Source organism: Cupressus sempervirens, chromosome 8, assembly GCF_028749045.1.
Source record: "Cupressus sempervirens isolate cs-2001-9-10 chromosome 8, ASM2874904v1, whole genome shotgun sequence".
Classification (NCBI taxonomy): domain Eukaryota; kingdom Viridiplantae; phylum Streptophyta; class Pinopsida; order Cupressales; family Cupressaceae; genus Cupressus; species Cupressus sempervirens.
In genome coordinates this window covers 541612735-541638632 of record NC_143125.1, presented here as the reverse complement: position 1 = coordinate 541638632, position 25898 = coordinate 541612735, and the positions used below count along the sequence as shown (strand labels likewise).

The 25898-nt window shown below is 36.2% G+C and overlaps 1 protein-coding gene across 2 annotated transcripts in view; it reads left to right on the top strand.

The window, feature by feature from the left end:
• Positions 1 to 243: 243 nt before the first annotated feature.
• LOC149543583 (Chaperone DnaJ-domain superfamily protein) overlaps positions 244 to 25898 on the top strand; it is a 72569-nt gene continuing 46914 nt past the window's right edge. Inside the window, exon 1 of one of the 2 annotated variants that reach the window (XM_089798368.1) lies at positions 244 to 869. In XM_089798368.1, coding sequence (XP_089654494.1) covers positions 552 to 869 — 318 coding nt within the window. In that variant the 5' untranslated portion in view covers positions 244 to 551. The remainder of the gene's footprint in view (positions 870 to 25898) is intronic. The other variant, XM_089798369.1, reaches the window with a different exon arrangement.

Genomic DNA, 25898 nt, shown 5'->3' with positions numbered 1-25898 from the left:
TGTGATATTGCTAACTGTGTGATTTTTGAATTTGCATGAATCCATCTCTCATGAGAATAAATGGAACACTTAGCACTCATTGGATCTACAGAGTGAAGCATTGGGACTTCCCGAGAGGTCACCCATCCTATGATTTCTTGCAAATTAGGAAAGAATAACCAACAGGTTTTTGCAACATTCCTTTCAGTTAATACCTAAAACAAGAATATCCACTTTCTAGATCAACCATAGCTAATCCCTTGTATTGTTAGCGCTTTAGAGAGGATAAAAATTGATCCCTCCCGAAAACGAATTCTAAGTTGTCAAAACAGGTTAATTCTGATGATTAGTTCCCAATTTGTTGCAAAGCACAAGTGCCATATAGAAAGGGCAATCTCTAGAACTGCCTAGAAGTGGAAATGCAGATGTTATCTTCGATATATCTGCATCTTCGCTTGCTCTAGCCTGCAAATCCATAAGCGAGTAAAGTAGATGAGAAAAACTGGCCTCTTCACCCATATGAAAAGAAAAATCAGTTTTAAAGTTGGTAGTACTGAAATGCTTGTAACCAAATGTCATGTTATTCTTCAAGTGTTGTGATGGGCGGAGTGCATACTGCAACTGCCATGATAATACCTCCTGCTCCTCTGATTGTGCCTGTTCACCTGTGTAACATAAACATTACCAATACTAAGAAGATTTGCAGGAGTAGGAAAATAATAAGTGGCAGAGGAAGAGGCCGATGTAAATTTCCGTGTGTGAGAGCAAGCTCTAAGAGGGAGGAATCTCCATACCAAGTGCTGGGAGTAGCACCCTATGCAACTCCGCAAGAAATCAAACAAGCGTACAGGAAATTAGCTCTCAAGTACCATCCTGATGTCAATAAACAGGTATCACTATTTCATAATTTTGCCTGAATTCACTCAAGAGTTGCTTAAATTTGCACAAATTTTATGTTAAAAATGTTGTACGCGACAGTGTAATATGCACCTCAAGCTCTATGGAGCATTTTCGAAGCTCTCTAGATTGAATCTGCACCTTGCACGTTAGAAAATCTACGCAAGTTGAGGCTATTCATTGTTCATCTCATACAATGCATTGCAATCAACTTTATCTTTCGTTATTGCACCCACTTGCGCAGCTTGAGGATCTTTTAGCCTCAACAGTAGGACATAAATTGTAGTTTTAAAGAAAAAAAAGTGTTCCCTCTGTTACCCTTTTACCCACTGCGACATTAAACTATTTGATCAGATAAGATTCCGTTTGCCTTCTAAGAGAACAATGTATCTTCTTATTTACCAGTGAACCCGATTTGGCATTGGATGTTTTAACCAATTAGGGGTCACTTCATAGTTAGATTGGAATGGTCTTGATTTCTTTCTCCTTTGTTTTCAATTTGTTCATCAAGTCATTATCAAACAAACGCAGTTTTCCATACCCAGTTGAATCAAACCAGAAAGCAGAATATGATTTGAGCTATTCAGTTGATACTGGTGGTGAATTCTATTAAAAGTCAAATGAGTATAGAGCAAAGGGGTCATGGTGTCCTAATATTTTATGACTGTACAATTCGGTAGTTTGGCTGATTCATGGCATTTAATTTGTGTTGATAAGGTTTACTTCTAATTAAAGAAAATATCATAAATTATTAAAAGATGTCCTCTCTCTCTTAAAGCACCATTTGATATTTTAAAAAATGATTCAAACAGTTTCCTGAACTATTTTATCCCGTCTCTATCTATGACAAATGGTTACAACTCTAACTTAAAGATACCCTTGATAGTTATCCTTAAGTCTTTGGTTATACCATACAAAGAGATTTTTAATTTCTATCGTGAGACATGACTATGAAGTTCTTAGCTAGAGAGAAGGCATGGATGGAGAGAGAGAGGGAGATGTTTTTACCTAGTATTGCTTACATGTCTTGAGTATCAAGGAAGATAACAGCAAAGAGGTCTGCCATATTGCAGCTATGGAAAGTGTTAGAACATATGAACCTAGTATAACACAATGATGCATCCCCGCCTCCCCCAAACCAAATGTTTTCAAGACGAGGACGTGCTTGGAACATCATTTCCAAGTTCATGTGGCACCACCCGTTAGCCGATCACCACTGACACATGAGGATATCCTGACATCCTTGGAATGTCAAGGGGGATGCTTAGGCATCCCTTGGTCATTCCGAGGACATCTAGGTGTCCCTCAACTACAACCATTTTTTGCAATGAGTTTTTTTTAAATTAATATTTTTAAATTTTTTTCTTTTTGATGTAATAGAAATCTTCCATGTGCTTATTCAAGAGTCTAATTTTTTGTTTTAGTATTGAGTATTTTAATTTGTAATTAGTAATTTGTATTTTAAACTTTAATTCACTCTTCAATGTTCAAGTATTTACTATTTAGTATTTGGCATTTGCAATTTTGCTATTTTACTTCTTAATAGTCTTATATGCCTTTCCATAACTAGCATTTTGAGTACCATATGTATAGTATTTACAACACCCTCCTCCCTACCTCCTGCCACCATCCCCAAATTGAGGCCCTTTGGCCCGCCATCACTGACGGTGGTGTAATTATGTATGAACCTTGGGATGGCCTTAGGAGCCATCAATTAATTCATTCTCAAGTTCAACCAATGCATCTGGTAAATAACAACACTATAGCAACACTGTGCAATTATTGCAATGTTTACTAGTCCTAATCAAAGCATCTATTCACTGAATTAATGAGGTAAAGAACACCGTCATTAACTTATTGAGAAAGCTATAGTTTCATCTCATACATGTCTACATGTAGTCATATAACAAGATTTCCTAAAACTCCTACATGAAGTCACATGATGTAGGAGCATCTTGGGTTCAGAGCAATCTTGCATCAACCAAAAATATTTTGTGCTCAATTTCTTGTTTTGCCAATTTTCTAGTCTGTTGATCATTTTGGTGATCCTAGGTTTGATTGTGTCAGCACTTGTGATATTCAAAGTATGTTCTAAACCTAGTTTGGTTCCTATTCCTAGGTTGTTATGTTTCATCTTCTCTCGAGTCGTGTGTTCTTGCTAGTTTTCATGTTTGTTGGTGGATTTTGATCTTGCAATGGAAATCTACGATCCTGGATCTTTGATGGTGCATCCGTTAATGTTCTTGGATCTTGTGAGGACCTAAATCTGGCATCACAAGTCTTCAAACGTCTTATGTGATTCATTCCTTATGATTTGGGATGATACCTATTTATTATAACATGTTTCCTGTTCTTGGGAATGTTTTGGATCTTGAGGCCGACTTGTGTGTTGTGATGCCAATATAATGTAATGTATCACTTGAGGTAGTAGTTGGTGATCATATAAATTGAATATCATTATATTGGATCTAAGTTCTCTGATCGAAGGTTGTAAGAAAGTAGGCATGCATGAGCCTGGCATGTAAGAAGGCCAATTGTCAAACCTATGTACATCTGTTTATCTATTAATGAATGCTGCTCTCGCCTAGTTCTCTCCGAAGTCTTGTTGTTTCCATTGTGTTTACTCTTGCTGCACAATTAGACTCATCTCCTCAAGGTCTCTCCAATCAGGAACTGTGTCAAGTGGTATTAGAGCAAAGGTTGTGCTCCTTGTGAACTTGTGTTGCAGGTTTGAAGATGCCAAGCCCTAATTGAGTTTGGTTGTAGGGTGGCAAAGTTGAGATTTGGCCTACAATAGTAGAGGGCCACAAAGATGGTTTAGGGAAGGAGAGATGTGGATCCAATAGTAATGGATATGTTAAGGCGAATTACAACTACACTTGAAGCAGTAGAGACTGCCCAAAGAAGAGGAAAACCTGTTGATGATGTAAGTGATGAGGAAACTGAGGAAGCTGCTGTAGTAAATGATGAACTTATACTGAAACAAGGGGATGAAAGATTTCTAAAGGCCTTGACTTGGGTGAATGTCGGACCACATTTCAGTTTACCAAACTATGATGGTAAGCTAGATTTTGATGAATTACTGGATTGGATTACTGAGATGGAAAAGTATTTTGAGTATGAAAGTGCAAATGCAGATAAGAAGGTGAAAATTTCTAGCACTAAGTTGAAAGGACATGCATCATTATGGTGGGAACATTTGCAAACTGATAAACAAAGGAGAGGAAAGGAAAAGATCAAATCTCGGGACAAGATGATGGACAAGTTGAAAGGAAAGTTCTTGCCTGGTGATTATCAAGTTAGTCTATTGAGGAAAATGCACAATTTGAAGCAAAAGGAATCTTCTATGAAGGAATATACTAAAGAATTCCATAGGTTGGATATTAGATCTAGAGACATGGATGACGAGGTGGAAAGAATTGCAAGGTATCTAAATGGTTTGAGGGCATACATTCAGGATGAGATTAGCTTGGTTAAGATGGAAAGTATTGAGGAAGCTTATCAATGTGCCCTAAAAGCTGAAGAGAAATTGAATAAAAGATAGCAACATAGACAAAGAGGAAGAGGTGGCAGATTGCAAAGAGGTAGAACATTTACCGGAGGTGGAAGATCTTATTCAGATCCAAATAAAGGCAAAACATAATGGAAAGAAGAGAATTCATACCAAGGAAGAGGAGAAGGTTACCCTATAGGTTATGGTTATAAAAGAGAAGATAGGAGTTTGTTCAAAGGCATTTGTTTCAAATGTGGAGAGGAAGGACATAGAACATTTGAGTGTACACATGGAAGTTCAAGCAAGAAGACTGGTAGCAATAGTAGAAATGCATTTGTCGAGAAAGAACCACCTGAGGCCTTGAATCAACTGGGAGATGGAGACAACTTAATGGTGAAAAGAGCATTATGTAATGAGGAATGTGAAAAAGAACTTGTACTAGGGAAAAGTTTATTCAAAACCATATGTAAAGTTGTAGGAAGATGTTGCAAGGTCATTATTGATAGTGGAAGTTTAGATGATATCAGAAGAGTTCGTTACCAAATTGTAGTAACCAAGGATGAAGCACCTACAACTATATCGGATTGCATGGATAAGGGATGATCATAAGGTACTAGTAAGCGATCAATGTGTTGTGAAATTCAAGTTTGGATCTTATTATGATGAAGTTCTTTGTGATATTATGCCAATGGATTGTTGTCATATCGTATTGGGAAGACCTTTTAGCAATATGATAGTCAAGCTATACATGATGGGAGACTGAATTGGTATACTATAGTTGCAAATGGAATGAAGCAATTATTGTTACCTTTGGTAGGAGATCCTATAAGTGAAAATTGTACTACAGTAAGGATTTGTTTGGTTGAAGGTAGGAAATTCTTGTATGGTATAAAGAAAGAAAGTATGTGTTGGGTATTGATTTCAAAGAATATTGTTTTGAGTATGACAAAAAGACATCCTAAGGAAATAAAAAAATTATTGATAGAGTTTGAGGACATCATTTTAGATAATGTGCCTGATTGATTATCACCTATTAGAAGTTGTGATATTGCTATTAGGATTTAACTCTATAGTTTTTGAGTCAAACTCATTGACCCATATTTCATGATTAGTGGTTTACACAAACCATCTCTCATGACAATGAATAGAACACTTAGCACTCATTAGATCTAGGTGATACTCACAGAGGTGAAGCATCAGTCCCTGTTAGAAGTATCAATCCTTGAAAGCATTTAGTTCCGGGAGCAAGTTTACCAAACAAAGCACCACACCGGATAATGCCAATAGAATGAAGAATTGAATAAACAAGTGCAAGAATTATTAAGGTAATGTCTTATTAGGGAAAGTTTGAGTCCTTGTGCAGTACCTATAGTATTGGCACCTAAGAAGAATGGAGAATAACGAATGTGTATTGCTTCCATAGTTGTCAACAAGATCACAGTAAGGTATAGATTTCCTTTGCAGATGATATAATGGATTATTGAGTAAAGTATTTTACCAAGATTGATCTGAAAAGTGGTTATTATCACATCAAAATTAGGGAAGGAGATGAATGGAAGACTGCATTTAAGACTAATGAAGGTTTGTATGAGTGGCCGGTTATGCCTTTTGGTTTAGTTAAAATCCCTAGTACTCTCACAAGGTTGATGAGTGAAGTATTGAAGAAATTCTTAGGTAAATTTGTGATTGTGCACCTGGATGATATTATGATTTTCAATAGAAGTAAAGAAGAGCACTTGTTACATTTGAGACAAATATCACAAGGATTGAAGGAAGAGAAGTTGTTGATCAATATCTTGAAATATTTCTTAATGGGAGAAGAGAGTATATTTGAGATTTGTGATTTCAGTTGAAGGTTTGAAGATGGATCTTGAAAAGGTCAAAGTAATTTTGGAGTGGCCTACATCGAAGAATATTGGGGAAGTCATCATTGCATGGATTGGCTAGCTTTTATTGGAAGTTTTAATCGGGTAAATCATTTTAGTTTGCAACCTATGATAGGTGATTGGAAGAATTTTAGATGGACATATGGAGCTGATCAAAGTTTGGAGTTATTGAAGTAGAAGGTAGAAACAACCAATTTTTGCCTTTCCGAACTTCAATAAGGTATTTCAAGTGGTTCGTGATGCAAGTAAGAATGCAATTCGAGTTGTGTTAAGTCAAGAAGATAGACTTTTTTTTTACATTGATAAATTAAATGACGCGAAGAAGAAATATTCGGTTTATGATCAAGAGTTATATGCCATTGGTCAAGCTTTGAAGAAATGAAGACATTACTTGTTATCGAAGGGATTTCTATTGTATACTGATTATAAAACATTGCAATATTTGAGTAATCAAGGGAAGTTAAATCTGAGACATATGAGATGGGTTGATTTCTTGTAGAGTTATACTTCTGTGTTGAAACACCGAAGTGGACAATCAAATAGAGTAGTTGATGCATTGGGTAAGAAGAATTTACTAACAAAAATGAGGGTAGAAGTGCTTGGATTTGATGAATTAAAGACTTTGTACGAGATTGCAGATGCATGGAAAGCTTCTAAGGAACCAGTAGCAGTTAATCAAAGTAAATGGTTGGATTATTTTATTCAGGATGACATGTCCAAAGGGGTTCAACTATGCATATGTAGAGGATCAATGAGGTATAATCTGATTAAAGAAAAACTTAGTGGAGGACTTGTCAAACACTTTGGTATTGATAAGACTGTAAGATTGATAAGTGAGAGGTATTATTGGCGGCATATCTATAAGGATGTTAGGAAATTTGTTCAAAGTTGCACAATTTGTCAAGTTGCTAAAGGTAGTAGTCAAAATGTGGGATTGTATACACCATTGTCTGTACCTAGTAGACCTTGGGAGGACATTAGCATGAATTTTGTTTGGGATTACCGAAGACACAAAGAGGCAATGATTCTATATTTGTAGTGGAGGGTAGATTCTCAAAAATGTCACATTTCATTCCTTGTATGAAGACATTTGATGCAGTATGTTAGGTGGATATTTTGCAACCGACAATTTTTTCAAATCCAATCTCAAAATAGGTAGACCAGCCATAGCGTATGAGACAAAATCTCTCCTACCTTTAAGAGAAGGCTCCCCCTTCTCATTGTTCCATGGATCAACTCAAAGTAAGCAAGAAGTTGAGATATTTGTAAGGGGTGTTACCAATATTATTTCCTCTTATCTTTTAGGAAAGAATCCACTTACTCGCAGAGCGAATAATGGGCAAGATGAAATCTCTAACTACACTTCTATCTAATAGTTGGAAACAGTGATACCAATACCAAACACCAACTCAAAGGCTAGTTGAAGGTGTGCCGGTTTGGCTCTAAGTCCTGTTTTGACCTATTCTATTAGAATAGCCTTTACCATTGGGGCACAAACACTTCCAGAATTAGAGAATTCTAACTATTTTGGTGAATTGATATGACAATATGAGCTACAATCAAAGATTCTAGTTTATGTATCATCACAGTCATTCCCAGTCAAAGCTTTGACTTCGATTGTTTCTTAACTCGCTATGCTCTATTATTTAAACATACAATAAAAGGTGAATTAAAGACAATAGACACAAATTATAGTCAAAGCTTCCAATTCGTGCTATCACAATTGCTTCCGGTTGAAGCTTCAAATCCAATTGCTTCTTTTTACACAATCAAAGTTATGCTTTCACAAGTTTGACAGATCTTTTTGACATACAATAAAAGATGGTTTTTACAATGAGAGAAGCACTCCTTTTATAGGAAAAGAAGTGAGAAAAAGTGGAGGAAAAGGTGGGAGCAACTCAACCACCTTGATCAAGTCTAATTAGAAAAGACAAATTATTGGATTACATGTGATTGCATTCCACTTGTTTGAGTTACATGTGATTGGATTACATGCAATCCATCTTCCGTGTTTATAAAGCTGGAAAACACTTGAAGAAAATGTTGAAAGTGTTGATTTTGAATGAATCAATCCTATAGACTATCAGCAAAAGCCTTGTTCTTCGTGATGATTGTGAGATCAGGGATTCTTGTATTCAGCACCACTGCATTCTCTTTGATGAGTTTTTAGTGGAGGAAAAGGAGTGAGAAAAAAGTGGAGGAAAAGGTGGGAGCAACTCAACCACCTTGATCAAGTCTAATTAGAAAAGACAAATTAGTGGATTACATGTGATTGCATTCCACTTGTTTGAGTTACATGTGATTGGATTACATGCAATCCATCTTCTGTGTCTACAAAGCTGGAAAACACTTGAAGAAAATGTTGAAAGTGTTGATTTTGAATGAATCAATCCTATAGACTATCAACAAAAGCCTTGTTCTTCGTGATTATTGCAGGATCAGGGATTCTTGTATTCAGCACCACTGCATTCTCTTTGATGAGTTTCTAGTTGTCATTTGAAAACTTGATATGATCAAGCTTTTTCTCGTTCGAGTTGCCATGAATTCTCCTTTGTAGGTTGACACATTTTGTAGTCTCTGATACTTTGAAAACCTTCTTGATGGTGTCCAGATGTAAACTTGGAACAACTTTCCATCAACACCTTTAACTCTTTTTTTTTGAGGCAAAGTGCTTGGCACATTCCCACACAAATTAGGTTCTCGAACAACCATTGGGAAAATGGAGACCAAATGAATTATTGCTTCTTTTGATTCGAAGCATGCCTTCTTTAGTGTATGTCTCCATTCTTTGTAGAAAGTCTGGCATAGCTTGACTTGCTGCAACATGAAAGTTTCAATGGGATTGAATCCACGAAATCTTTGGGACTTTGAGTGTTGATGATGGATCTATGAAAGGTGAGTTTTTATTAGTCTAGATTAGATACTTATTGAAGACATTTGGTTGCTGGAAATGAATGAGGCAGCATGTATTTTGGGAAAAAAAAGGCCAAAATCGGGTTTAGGAGGGTGTGTTGCATGTGGGCAAACAAAGGGCTTTTGTTGGGACGACTAAGAATGCAAGTTGGAAGCATATGAATATGGGAAAAATGATGATTTTGGTAAACATGTAATGGGGTTTGGAGAATGAGACATATCATGGGAATATGGAGTTTGGATGCATTTGGATGAATGGGTGAACATGGAGGATGAAGACATGGAAATGCACTTGCATTCTTGTGGAAGAATCTTCAACCTTATTCCAAAAACAAACCAAAAATAAGCGGCAAAACTAAAAATAAAAAGAAAAATATACCTCTTGCTTTGACTCAAACCTTGACAAAATCCAAAACTTCACTTTCCATGCAATTCTGTTTTTGGAATGGAATTAGATCTTTTGCATTTTGAAAGAATGAAAGTTTCGAAGTTATTAGATAACTTGTTGCTAAAATCTAGGGCTGCATTTGCACAAATGGAAAATGAAGAGCCAAGAAATACAACAAAATAGTGAGGCAAGCAAGAAATGCAAGCAAAGTTGAAATTTTTGTACTCACTTGGAGATCAATGAGAAAAATGTGGAGGAAAGAGAAGCTTGGATGAACTTGCCTTCTCCAAAATCAGGTTCTCCAAGTGCATTTGCATGTGGAAACCAAAGAGCTTTTAAAAATTCAAAGTTTAGACCAAAATTATGGTCTTCAAGGGAAAACACATGTGCATGAAAGAGCAAATATGTTGATGCAACTTCCTTCCTTCCCAAATTTCCTTTCGAAATTGGGTTAAGATGCAAATTGTGGTCTTGGAGGCCATTTGCATGAAATGTTTTTGAGGAAAATACATGTCTTCATGTACAATCTTGGTCTCCAAGGCTCATTGCATGTATTAAAAATGCATGTCTTAGGGCTGCATTCCAAATCCCACTCTCCATGAGGCATGACATATAGCATTTTTGGAATCAAAGAGGAAAAAGGTGGACTTAGAGAACATGTGCTCAAGAGCCAAATCACACTCTCCAGCAGCAAATGCATGTTTAAAAAGGCAAGCATTTGTGGTTTTAAGTGCAAATTGCACTCTTGGGCAGCCATTACATGTAACACCTTGCATGTATTTTGAGTTTTTGGTGCAAATTGCACTCTCCCAGCCCTATTACATATTTTAAATATGCAATGAATGATATGCTTTTGGGCATTTTTGGCTTTGGAGTGGAAAATAGGGTCGTGGAGGGTAATTACATGTACATGTAGTGCACAATCAGACTCTCCAAGGCCCATTACATGTAATGCCTTTGGCTGGAAATGCATTTTACATGCAAATCACACTCTTGGAGTGCCATTACATGTTTAAAAACCATAGTTCCAAGAATCACAGCGATTCATGCGATTTGGCAATTCAATTCAAGCCAAATGATTTTTTGTGAATTGGTGAATCGAATCAGCGATAAAGGGTTTATGAAATAAGTTTCTCACTAAATTTCAAGGGGTTTTTAAATTTGCCGATTCGTGGGCGATTCGATTCCGATTCACGATTCAATTTGGCTTAGCCTATTCCAATCCGATTCTGATTCTTATTTCTTTGTTAAAAACACACTTTCTTATTTGCCCCAGGTTACTTTATTAAAAACACACTTTCTTATTTGCCCAAGTCAAACACTTAATTCAAAAAGCAAATCGCACTCTTTAAGTGTGTAGGTGCACTTTCAGTACACCATTTTAAAACTTTTAAAGTCACCTCACATAAAGAATTTCCCAAAATTGTTCCTAGTATGCTTAAAAAAGCTTCTATGAAGGATTGAATTGTTTCTAAGTCTAGATATGTAGATGTGGAAGCAAAATGGTGAAAATCCAATAAAGTTTTAAAGAAATGGATAATTCATTTTCCACTACAATTTTTGAAGTCAAAGTTCATTTTTCCGCCATGGAGAAGCACTTCTTGAATTTTCCGCAATGGAGTAGTCAACTTGGGATTTTCCACCAAAGAGAAAAGCGTAGTGGAAAACTCATTTTCTGCTGCGCCTTTTGCAGTCATTTTCAGATTTTCGATTGGAGAAGCAAATGTTTCATTTTCCACTAAAGAGAAAAGCGTAGTGGAAAACTCATTTTTTGTTATGCCTTTCGTAGTCATTTTCAGATTTTCCATTGGAGAAGCAAATGTTTCATTTTCGACCAAAGGGAAAAGCATAGTGGAAAACTCATTTTCCACTACGCTTTTCGCAGTTAAAGTTCAGTTTTCCACATAAGGAGAGAAAAGGTAAATCTCAATCCAAAATGAAGATATATGAGGTCTAGTATCAAGATCACTTCTGAAAAGTAATTTATGAATCAATCTTCATCAAAATTGTGCCCATTACATGGAGGTGGAAAATTGAAGATTGGGTGTGTTTTTTGCACTCAAAAATGGAATTTCCACCAAGCATCAAATCCACAATAGAGAGATGGAAAAGAGCTCTTAATTGATTAAACAAAGAATGGTAATCTCATAGTGATTTATTGCTTGAAGATTTGGACATCAACATGACATTAAATATGAAGTGGAAAATTCATTTTCTGCTACGCCTTTCGCAGTCAGTTTAGAGTTTTCCACAAAGGGAGAAGAAAAAAATCAAATTTTCACAAAGGATGAATTAGAGTGTTTCATAACTAGTGACCTGATAGCAAAGAAGAAGTATTGCTTGTTAATTATTTTCAAAGTGTAGCTGTTGCTAGAATGTGTGAATTTCACCTACAATAGAGAAGTGGAAAACTGAGAACTTGGTACGCTTTTCAAACTTCATTTGGGATTTTCTACCACAAGCATTCCAGAGAATCACTTCCAAAATTCAGCAAGGAATAAACATGGTAAGCATGGAAGATAACATAGTGGCAAATTGAAGACATCTGGGTTACATAGCATGTGAAAGAAGAATGGCTGGAATCTTTATTTTATCAATTCTGATTTTGTAACAGTCATATAAAGCAGAATTCAGTAGCTCATATCTTTTGACTCTGTGATTATTTTTACGATCGCTTTGGTCAAAATGAAGATAATCAGGTTTGGAAAAACATATCCAAAGATGAGCTCGATCCAACAGTGGAATCAAAAGATATGACCCCCAAAACATGACCCATTTTTACCTGGCAGCAGTATTTATTTTTCTGCCCACTCAACAAAGGAAAGATTTTGATATTGATTCAACATATTTAAATGTCAATTATTAAAACATAATTTAAATATGTTAATATATATCATTATTAACTTTAAAAGTTAATAAGCATATCAGTTTTCAAAAGGAAAAATATGAGAAGTCAAAGAGACAAGATCGGTTATAGAACTGAAAAGTCATAGGAAGAAACCAAACGGTTGTTGGAGAATGTATTATTGTAAAACCTTTTCATTTGCTAGGGTTCTGCTTTTCTACAATAGTAGGTATTGTTGGAGTAGAGGGGAGACAGCAGTTTCATTCATGCATTTCATTTCAGGTACTTAGGGGATTTGTATTCTGATTTTTGTAATTGATTTGACAAAGGGATTGTGAGTAAATAAAGTCGGAGTATTCTTATTTGTTGTGTTCAATGTGAAAAAAGGTTTTATGTTGAATTAGAGCATTTGGCTATTACTTTTTTGATTATAATCAATCAGAGCATGGTTGTATTCAATTTTGAGCACTTTCTTGCATCTTGAGTCAAATGGCAAATGGGTTGTAGATTAGAGTATTTTCAACTGTTTCTATTGCAAAGATTAGAATGTATAATCTTCTTTTTTCAGTTTCATTGTACTTACATAATTTACATTCATATTGCATTACCGGTATCAAGAAGTCATAGGAATTGTGGGTTCTTAGCATTGGCTAGATTTAGGAGTTAAAATCTGCCTGAGTTAGTTCTGTTTAGGGCTGGCTTGGTTTTCCTCTTCCATTCTTGGGTTAAGAACGTACCAAAATTAGTTTAGGAACAAACAAGATTCATTGAATATCATTCAATAAGGGAGCTGTACCTTTCAATTCAGAGGAAATCTATCAACCTGATGATAGATTATCCAACTGTTGGTATCGGGTCGTTCTTTCAAATTTGGGCATTTGAGAGTTAAATTAAAAAGAACCAATTTGTTTACCAACAAAGTGCAATAACATGTTTTATTTTCGCCTACAAGTGCAAATCACACTCTCCAAGTGCTATTGCATGTGTTGAAAAATGCTTTTTGAAATAACATGCATTTGGGTGTCCCAGGTAAATCTCAGTCTTTAGATGCATTTTCATGTAACACTTTGAAAAATAAAAATAAAAAAAACATGTTGAGTTGCACAACTTAAAGTTTCTATTTAGCACATGTCTAATTAATTGTTGAGAAATAAAACTTAAATGGGTCAAATAAAATATTTACACTATATAGTTTACATATAATGACAAATGTTTATTTAAAAGTAACATTTACTTAGATGTTTTGAATAAAACATTAAAGTAAATCTCTGCATTAAATTAGACTATATGGTGAACTATAGTCACTTGAATGAAAAATTAAAAAGAAATTCAACATGAAAACATAACATAAAATGCACTATAGTCACTTAAGTGATAAATCAAAAGTGATAACGTAACTTAAAATATAACATAAAATGAATTTATAGTATATTTTTCAAAAAGTGCAAACTCAACATTAAAATATAACATCCATATTTTAAATATGCCATTGTGCCTGGAGAGTCCACTTTCTGGGCACTTAAATTGTCATCTTTTGACCATTAAGTTTGATTAAGCCCTAAGCTATACCAAATCAAAGGGAAAATTGAAAGCAAGAGATTGAACGAAACAAAAAGCTTAAAGCAAACTAAACAGCACTTGAAAATGCAAATAAGGACATTGAAGGCTTCAACAAGCATAGGCTTAATAAAATGAAAAAAAAAGGACTTGACGAAAGCCTTCAATAAAAGAATTCACTATGCAAATTGGGATCAATTGGTTGATCAATGTTGGCCAATTAAATGGCAAATTATCTCAGAGAAATGCGAAACTAAGTTGAAAAGGTTTCGTAATGTTACCTAAATTTTGTGGTGATAAAATGTAGGACAACACAACACATGTGGAAAACTTGTTCTTTAAGGAGGTTGTAAGATTGCATGGGTTACTAACAAAGAGTGAATTTGTTGGTAATTTTTGGAAGACACTTTGGAGGAAGTTGGCTATTGATTTGAAGTTTAGTTCTACTTTTAATCCATAAACTAATGGACAAACAAAGGTAATGAGCAAGAGTTTGGGTAATTTGTTGAGGAGTCTGATTGGAGATTAGTCTAGTAATTGGGCTTTAGTTTTGGAACAAGCAAAGTTTGCATATAACAGTTTGGTGAATAGGAACACAGACAAAATACCTTTTGAAGTAGTTACTGGTACGAGTGCTAAAGGAGTTCTAGAGTTGAGGGATCTTGAACTAGGGGATCTGAAGTAGAGGAATTTGTGAGTTACTTGAAGACATTACATGAGGATGGCAAACATCATTTGAAAAGCATGAATCAAAAGTATAAGAAGGCTGACAGAACAAGGGAACATAAAGATTTCTCAATAGAAGGTGAAGTTGTGGTTAATTTAAAGAAAGGAAGAAGATTTCTAGTAGGAACTTATAACAGATTGAAGATGAGGAAGTTTGAACCTTGTAGGATTCTGAAGAGGTTTGATTTGAGGAATGCTTACGAAGCTGAGTTACCTAAGGATATGGATATTTCACCTATATTCAATATTTCAGATTTGTATGAGTATCATTAGGTTGAAGGGAGTTTGGATGATGACGCAGATATCAAATAGAATTATCCTAAGATGTAGTGAGATAGTATAGAAAAGCTGTTGAGGAGCAGAATTGAAAGGAGTACAAGACTTACAGAATACAAAGAGTATCTAATCAAGTGGAAGGACAGTCTAGTCGAGGATTCTTCATGGATTTCTTTGGTTGAGTTGGATCTTGTACAATGGTTACCAAGACAAAATAGTAAAACATGAATACAATTGTACGAGTATCAATAAAAACATTTATTACCAACATCAAACATACCAATGTTGGCGAGGGAAATCCGTATTCTTTATTGATTACCGAAAACAACAAGTACATCATTCATGTTTCAATGTTCTTAAATAGTGCTTGGTTGGTTAGAGAGACCAACCGACACACTCCCTTGCTTCCTAACTACCCAAACCCACCACTAACTATCTTTAATCACATTATTACTTTATTATACCCTACAAATCATCTAGATTCTTCTTAGGCATCAAAGAGTGAGACTTACTTTATCAACCTTGGGTGCCTAAAGCAGGAGCATCTTGGGTTCAGAGCAATATTGCATCAACAAAAAATATTCTGTGTTCATTTTGTGTTTTGCGAGTTTTCCAGTTTGTTGATCATTTCAGTGATACTTGGTTTGATTGATTCAGCAGTTGTGAGGTTCAGAGTATGATCTAGACCTAGTCTGGTCCTTATTCCTAGGTTTATAGCTCATTTAGTTCTTTGTTGCATGAGTTATGTTTTATCTTCTCTCAGGAAGGGTGTTCTTGCTAATTTTCATATCCGTTGGTGGATTTCGATCTTGTGATGGAAATCTACAATTGTGGATCTTAGGTGGCACATTTGGCAATGTTCTTGGATCTTGTGAGGATCTAAATCTAAGACCGCAAGTCTTCAAACGTGTTATGTCGTTCGTTATGGTTTGCGACTGGACCTATTCATTGTAATATGTTTCTTGTTCTTGAGAACATTCTAGATCTTGAGGCGGTAGTTAGTGATCATATGAATTGAATAACATTATATTGGATCTAAGGTCTCGGGTCAAAGAATGTAAGCAAGCAGGCATGTAAGAACCTAGCATGTAAGAAGGCTAATTGTCGAACCTGTGTATATCTGTTTATCTGTTGATGAATGCTGATATCACTTGGTTATCTCCAAATTCTTGTTGTTTCCATTGTGTTTACTCTTGCTGCATGATTGGACTGATCCCCTCGAGGTCTCTCTGATTGGGGACTGTGTCATCATAGGACCTCAGCTATATTAATGCAATACCTTTTATATGATTTGTGAAACATGACCTTGAAAATATGCAAAGATAATATAAATATTCTGTTGTTCATGCGGTAGCCTTTCCTGGTACTGCTCTCTCTGATAATGTATTTTGGCAACATATTCACTACAAGGGATTTTAGGATACAGTTTTTTAACCTTGCAAACTGCAAAATTAAGCTAGACATCAGTGATAAACTGGTTTAACCTTGCACAACTGAATGATCTCCATTACACAAGTATCATATGATTTACCTTTGGTTAACCTCGCTAAATGGAAGATTTTTCCTCTTGCCATGTTCAGCCTTTGAGAAACATGCACACTCAGAGACCCAATTGGCAATAATTAGCTGGTGCAAAGTCATGCCTTAATGGTCTTTTAAAGGATGCTAGGAGATGCAGCATTCCTAGCTACATGGTCTTCATGATACAAATGGTTGGCTGAGCTTGCAGTGTCCTTGTATATTAAATATCACTGTTCAGTTGCATTCATCTGTAGACAACTAAGGCCTAGAGATGTTGTAACAAACCATAACACTACAAAAATTATAACTTCGAGATTCTACATTTGATGTTTTGGATAAAATGTAAATCTATAAAGGTCATTGCTTAAAAGGTGGTTGTTGGCAGGGATTCAGCTGCCCTGAAGATGTTGGATTGGCATATACAATATTTGAAACTGCATATCCCTGTTTGTTTTGAAATCTTGGTATTGTTGACCAATGACAAATGGCAGTTCTACAGTTATGCAGGGAGATAACTCCTTCAGCCAAATGTTGAACTGAATGGCATGGGTAACGGACTAGCCAATGGAAAATACTAGAGAATGACTTTATAGATCCAATAAATTTTGTAAGTGAATAAATTTTAGAATGTAATTGCAAGAACTCGTAACATGGGCATCTAGAAAGGTATAGTCTAAAACAAGACAAAATGCACTCATCAGATGCTTACTTTATTATAAAAATATTTCAAAGGATAATGAGACATATAGAAAATCTCAATATCATGGTTTCAAAGCTGCACTCACAGACTCATCTACATATAGCTTGTTAATGATGTATACTGGCGAATCTGTCATGGTTATAACATAACCACACAACTGTACTGTAGTAATTCATTGCAGTCTACAAATATTAAATAATTCTGAGTAGACCTAGGACTTGCAAGCTGTACAATACATCTAGTCCCCTACCCTTGACATTTCTTTGCCCCAACCTCCTATATGTATTTGGAGTTTTGCCTTTTTTTGTACTACACAAGTAACTAAAGTGGAATTGAGTATTGAAACAAATGTTATATGGGTGATGTGTGGGAGCACAAATCAATTCCCATTGTTTATGCTTATTGTTAGCCAAAATGATTGTAAAGATGATCTCTTTGGATTGATCATAAGATCTAATGTAAAAAAATGAGCCACAAGCAGAGTCAATGTCGTTTCTTAGGTGTGACTACATAAAATGAAAGATAAAAACTGTATTTATAGGCATAAATTGCCAAGTGGGCAGATATTCTTCAAATTTACAGACAACAATGACAATAAATGCACAAAGTAATACAGATGATTTTCACCACAAATGTATGAACACCATAATGATTGTAAATCCTACATTCTGCATAACCCTTGCAATGTTATCACAAAATGGAGAACCTTGATATGATGAACATTGACAACAGAATCTGCAGTTTCACGAACCATTGTGTATTGCCTGACAATGAGTATATGGTCACTACAGTCAAAGATTGAAGAGTAATCAACATAGCTATTCTCAAAGGCATCAAATTGTTCCTTACTAGAGAGAAGTGGAAGAAATGCCACTGACATCTGTGGATGATGTGCTTCTGAAAAAGTACTTAAATAAGTGAGATGTTATGTCTTGGTGACAGTGGATTGGATGCAAGAACAGCGATAGATCTATGTTGTATATTAGATTTAAGTAGACAACTTGGCTTTACACGAACTTGTTGATGTGAGTTTTGTTCCACTACAACATGCAGAATCGAATGCTTGGTATTCCAAATGAAACACCAAATCTCAATTCTCTCTTGAGTAAGGATGCTCATATGCTAAACAATTTATATGGGTTGTGTGATCAGATGAGACACCTCAAGGTTCCTTCTTATTCTAGGCTTTCACTTAGTTTTATGATGTGATATGTTGGTTATCACAAAAGGACTTACGTTGTTCAATAAATGGATACCAATTTGACTTTAAGTTCTTTCAATGACTTCCAACTAAACAAACTTCAAGGAGAAAGGGTTTAGAAATCCATTCTACTCCTAAAATGCACAAAACTGTGGATGTCTTTGCGACTTTAATAGACTAAGTTTAGCCATCGACATCATCCAAGCTAGTGCAATCTTGTAATGCCCCGTCTGGAGATCCTTGGAACAAGGATTCAATTCAAGCTAAGATATTTTTTTTTTTTACAAGTGTGAATGCACATGACATCATCATATAGGGATCACAAAGATCGCAATGGAAGACTTAACACACAATCCTGACAACCAACGAATCTCCAAACACCACTACTAACCAAAACGACAAACAACGGAAGACGCATAACTGAATCTGAATTGAAACATTCTGAATTCAAAATGCGACACCAAACGATTGAAGAACACCTAACAGGGTACCCAAAATGCTTCCCAAAAAGTTCAGGTCTTACCGAAAAGTGCCCGCTGTCCACCTGCACAGGTTTTCGCAAATACCAGGCGATACTTAAAATCAGCACTGGGCGATACTTTATAGTATCGCGTGATATTTCACAAGAAAGAGAGCGACACTTTCAGAGATTGGGCGACTCTTCTCTTAAGGGCGAACGATACTTCTTCAAAGGAGGTGCAATACTGGAAAGTATCGCAGGACATTTCTCTAAGAGACGTACGATACAATCAGGGATTGTACGATAGATCTCCATTGGGTGTGCGACGCAAAATTCTATTGCCCCATGCTGACACATGGTCCCCCAGGAAAAGAGAGAAAACTCCTAAGGAATAACAACAGGAAGAAATTGAGTTCAGAACATCCACATCGGGGAGTACTGGATCCACATAAATCGAGGAACAAACACTTGAGTGCATAATCAACAATATGCCATGAAACAAGAAAGAGGAACATCTATCCATCTAAATCATAGTAGTAAAAGAACGTACTGAAAGAAACATTGCAGTGTACAAAAGAAACATCACAATGTACAGAAATAACATCGCAATAATTGAACAACCAAACTAAGTACGTGGTTCCTCCCATCCGTCAATAGCATCATAAGACCATCGTGGATCCTAGCCATCCCCCGTGCTTAACATCCCAAGCCACTGACCAGATTGTCGGCACTATCGTAATAGGGACGTCACTACTAAAACATGCTACAATATAAGCATAAGGAAATCTAACATGCTAGTAGTAAAGCATAAGATAATTCTACAAGTAGATAACATTACCTATCACATGCTAAACATCAATAAGCAATAGATATACCAAAAAAGCAATTCACATCATCTAATAATATGCTAAACATCATAATATGAGAATGCATCAAATAAACTAACATCATCTAACAGGATATCCAAGCATTCCAATGAAAGCATAAATCACAAGAAAGCATACTCCGGAACCCGAAGTACCAAGTGAAAACATCCATCAACGGTCGCACTAGGATAAAAGACCGTCTTTGTACACCCGTCCCTAGCAGTGGTGAAGGTAGCTACGCCTCCCAACCATGTGGCACCCATAGGTCCACACTTGCTGTGCTGATGGAGATAATGATCCAACCACAAACACACCAAAACAACATCCATGGCTAACACTCACGCTAGATAGTATGATGGTTGTAACCAAGAACCTAAGACAATGCTAGGAGTACAGGTCTTGGTCAAACATTCAATAGGCTACTATGTAGGGGCTGACATCATGGAGAATCGCTTGGCATCAACAAGCCCAAGCTCGGATCGTGTGTCCTCAAACTTAAATGGGTGTTCACACATTGTGTCCTCAAACTTAATCGGGTGCTCACACATTTTATTATTTAAAGTTTTATTACCACCCAGTATTTTCTTTAGTTATCACTTATATAAAGCTTCCTCTGCCAACCCATGGCACCATGATTGCCGGGCTGCGAGACAGAAGCCCCCTCCATATGCTACCCTACCCTACCCTACCCATGCTCATCCAACGATGAGTACCCCTAGGCATGCAAATTCTCAACCCAACCCCAATGATCATAACTTCCAGAAGTACCATGAAAGATCAGGCCTTGCAAGTCACCCGACAAATGTACACACACATACTCGTGTGTGGTGCACCACCATCATGAAGATCATAACACAAGGACTAGATGAGAACACAATGCAAAACAACACTCAACCGAAAACAACTCGGGAGGATGGATTCTACACAAATCCCAATATTCTACACGAATCCCAATGATGCAACAAGACCAAACATCATGAACTCACTCAACCGGCCTCAATCTCAGAGCATGGATTCTACATGAATCATAGTGTCCACAAAACAATAACAAGGGTCCAAAAGGAACCATAACACTAGGTATAAAATCACTCAACCAAACACAAAGTTAGGAGTACGGGTGCGACACGCATCCCAATGCAACATAAAAATGCAAGTGGTCTGATTGATATCCAAACAGATCATCTAGGTCCACGACTCACATTGTGCCAAGAAAACTCGAGAAAACAGGGTGACCTGCAAAACAAGGTAAAAACTCCAAAATTTGAAAAATTTCAAATTAAAACCCATTTGGCCTTTGGGTACAAAAATTCCAAAAATCCAAAAATAATTGAGTTCGGACACCGTATACAAAAACGGCCAGCATAATGGTGCAAAACGCCAAACCCTCATCCCAAAAAACAGGAAAATGTTCGTACCCGCCCAACCGGGTAGAACTAGCATACAGAAACGGAGGGGAACACTAGTTCTCAGCCTCCAAACAAACGGCTACCAAAAACAAAAGCATAAACTGAGTAGAAACAATAAAACGGGAGAGCCCTACCTCGCAGCCAAAAGGGCAAAATGGAAGAAAATAAAACACCCACAGAAGTGGCCGAAAATTGCGACAATCCAAGGCCTCCCCGAGTTGGATCCAACGAGCTCAACCTCGCGACGATCCCAAGCCCGTAGCTCCCACAACGAACAAAACAATAAATCCTCATGAAGAGGATTTTGGGTTTTACTCTCCAACTTTCTAATTCGAAAGTGAGAAGTGAGGAATTAAATTCCTTTTTGGATATTTATTCACTTTTCAAGTGAATAATTGATTAGGGCAAATAACCAGCCAACCTAGTTAAACCCTGAATCAACCCAAATGAAAACAGGCTATTCCTAGAAATAGGAATTAATCTATGGCAAAGCTGCCAAAAAATAAAACAGATCAATTAAAAAGCCCGAAAACCCAAAAACATAGAAATTTTCTTAACAATTTTTGCGACAATGCGAAACTCTAAATGCGCAGACATGCTCACTGGTCTAATCACATAATGCAAATGAGTTTGGATTTAATAATCACTGAAAGGTTTAATTAAACAATTAAAATAAGGATACGTCAACCAAATAGGGACGACATTGGTAAAATATGAATAGCTGAATCACTAACTCCATGTGCCACTGCCAGGGATATATATCCTGCACACTAAATAACACGATCAAGTGCAATTGCATATAATAACATAGCCGAAGCAATAAATGCATTAAATTACCTAATTTAACCATTTATTTAATTATACATAAATAATCTATTTACATCACTCACGTTCGCATAAAGCATAGCAACGCAGGAATGAAGTAAATAACCATAGCATTAAATCCATCACATAACATAATCAGAGATATGTCCAAATACCGGATAACCAGATATCATCATAAAACACACTGTCATCTCAAAAAGGCATCATCATGCAATATGATCAACTGAACAACATAGTAGTCTAAAATCTGTGATATTGAAATCAAGGTATAACATCCGACCCTCAGGTCATCTCACATGTAAAACATAAGTAGATATTTGCAGCACATAATCAATGAACCCAACATGGACAATCCATTTCTAATTATTTAAGCATTTAATAATGGTTGTTAACATAACATGAAAAGGCACTTAAAACACATAAGCGAACACTCAGATTTAGGCCCAGACCTAATGAATTTGAGGCCTATATGCTTGGATTTAGAGTCCCTTCTTGATATTAGCCCACATGTTTGATGTATATGTTGACCCTAAAGGCAATCTGAGTATTGTTTATTAATGCAAAACACTTAGTCATTCACAAGGCAAAGTTGGTCGGTCAACACTGTGACCGAGCCACAATGAAGGCTGAGCTTTAAAGAGAAGAAGTGCACAAGTTCAATACATGCTGAGCAGTCAATAGTCATCGAGCATACAATGGTTCCTGAGCAATCCAAGAGGCAACACATCATATAAGCGAAGTGCTATATGAGCCGAGCAATGCAAAGAGAAAACAGTATAAGTCAAGCATAGTACATTTCGAGGATCAATAGGAAGAACCAAGCACAACTGAGCATCACAGGTTGTGTGTGCCGAGTTATACAGTTTGAATATATGAGTTTGGAATGGCACAAAATCCTATGTAAACCATTTTGCTGAGCTTGAAACATGTTTCTTCAATCGAGGTGAAGAACAAGGAGGTAATTACGCTTGTAATTATGCATCACTATTCCCTATGCAGTATGAAGAACCAATCAAAAAATTGGAAAGTTTAAGCAGCAAAAAGGATGAATGAGGATCGTTGATTATGATCTATAAGTTTCTTAAGATGGCTATTTAAGCAAGGTTTCTAGGTTGAATATGTTGTGAGTTGCGAGTTCGAGGAATTCATGTATGTGAAGCTGAAGGAGAATTAGTGAGTTATGAAGGACTGAGGTGACCGAGCAGGATAGTGAGGAGATATTGCAGATTAGTCACAATGAGGTGATTAAATATTGGAAAGAGAAGATTCGTTATCAGCAATTTGATGCAGACCAAAGGATCAAGGTACTGTTACATTGTAATCAGTGTACCAGGTGAATCTCTTAATAAAGTGGTCCTAATAGGCCTATTGTAAATCTCCTAATAGAGTACTCACTTAATTGTGAAGTTCAAATCCTTTTGTTAAGGCAGACTTAACAGTCTTGTATGTTTCTAATAGAGCAGACCCCTCACAAGGTAGATCATCAGAAGTGATCAAAATTGTAGCCCTAACAAGCACTTTGTTACTGCAGTAGTGAAGATTTTGTGAGTGCCATCCCCACCGCAGTTTTACCTTCACCTTGGAGGCTTTTTGCGTTACCAGATCTTGTGTCAAGTGTTGTTTACTTGTTTATGTGTTATGGTTCATGCTAGTAGATGTTATTACATGATGTTGCATGATTAAGGCTAATGAGGTGTTTGGTGAATTATGATTACTATGGTTTATGTTTGAAGTGGTAAAAGTTTTTTGGAGATGCCCCTGCTCTTCTCAGCATCTCACTTTCCCATTAGATTTGCAATAGTATAAGCCCATACGTTTGATGTATATATCCATACGTTTGAGACAAGAACTGATTTAGGGCCACACACTGGAAATTAGGGCCTACCAGTTTAAAATTAAAGGCTATGTGCTCTGATTCAGATTCACACATTACAAATAGGGCCCATCTATTAAGTTTGAAGCCCCTACACTTAGATTGGGTCCATGTGCTTAGAATTAAACCAGATTTAGGACTTCCTTATTTGTTTTTGAGCTACATGTTTGATATCAATGGGATTGTTTGATTTGGGGTCCACATCTTTTTAATTTTCTGTCCTCATGTTGGAGATTTACATCCATATGTTACTGTTAGAGTCCACATTTTAGGCTCGTGGCCCATGTCATTGTTACTAAAATTTTGCACACTTTTGAAATTTTAGTATGAAGGCAAAAAATGCATAAGTGTTATTCATTGTGTGCCAAAAGAATATAAATGTCCTTATATTCTTTATTTTCAAAAATACAACTGATATTTACATAGAATGAAATGAATATAAAAATGCTGGAAATGGAAATCTCACACAAGCCATGAGTCTGACTACTGCTTCTATACATACTGAAAATAAGAAAAACATAGCATAAGGAAGTAGAGTCAGAGGTAACCTGTCATTGCCTTTCAGTCTTTGACTGGTTATGTGATTGTTGTTGCTGCTCCTGGTCCAACTCTCGATCTGATGGCTCCGTGATGTTCGTCTTCTTGCATGGAAAAACTGGGGTTAGATCCTTATGATCTAAGCAATGACTGGTTATCTGCAACTGAATACATATAAAACTAGTACTGCTCAAACAACAACAAAAAATAGTAAGTGTATTCTAAGTGCCGAAATATAATGTTAAAGGGACATTAATTCTGATATAAAACCTTTCATTATAGTCAATAGCAAGCATTTTGATTTCACGAGCAGTAGGTACAAGAAGGATAGTTCATGAGTGTCACGAGCCCGTGCTCGAACCTCATGAAATATAATTTCAAAACATCATCAAAAAACCAGAGTACCAACAGTCAGAAAGTTGTTGTTTCAGCATGCAGCAGTAACAATAAAAACAGCAAAGAGTTTTTAGTTCAAACAGAAGAGCAAGATCAGCAGGGATATGAGAAGTAAACTATGCAATACTACACACGAGAACAAGTGATAAGGAATCTAGACTTGCAAAATAATATGAATCAGACAATGGAAGAGCCAATTCCAATTTATTAGTTCAAGAAAAGGGAACCATATCTCGTGAAGGGCTCAAAAGCAACAGCAGGGGTTTTGGTAGTCAAGGACCCTCTCATATTGAACATATTAAATATGATTCTGTTTCACAGTCAAGTGCAAATGAAAATTGCAGTAAAATGTGAATAGGAATACAAGAGATTGGAATGTCTAAATATTCTCCAGGATACATATGATAGAACAATTAGTTTTGCTCCAGACTTGAAAATCTTGCTGTAGTAAATTTTACAACACAAAGCAAAATGGAAAGCTGTTGATGGCTACATGTCGCACCAGACTGGGGAAATTGCAGCAAGGTTCGCACAATGTTTTGATGATACAAAGGAAAAAGAAGTGATGAAGAATCAAGGTGATTATGATTTTTTATCATAATCTCAAAACATTGTGAAGTTGAGGATAGAATTCCATGAATTTCACCCAGGTGAGGTCACGGTTACAAACATATCAGCAAATGCCGACTGCTGCTGTAGAATATCATGAAGAAAATTAATGGAAATCGTCCTAAAGAACAAGCCAAAAAAGAGATTTGCAAAGCCAAAATCAGCGGCTGATATGTGTGCAAATTGTTTTACATCAGATTCAGAAGCTTCTTGAATTACTTGGCATTTATTCTAAACATAGCTTCATTTGATTTAAAGCCACCAGCACATGATAAGTATTGATATAAGGTTCTTGATATACAGTCATTCAAATAGCAGAATATGGAGTGGCAAAGTTCATAGATTATATGATCTTTATATCGGATAGAGTATTTACATCTTTATATCATTATACTGAAAGAGTATTTACCTTCCAAATGCTGGCTACAAACAAAATAATTTTGTGAAAGAAGATCTGGCAACTCAATCACAGCAGATACCAAATTTACTTCTGATGTAAAACCCTACAGCCATAAGTAACAGTCAAGAGTTGTGCTGCTGAAAA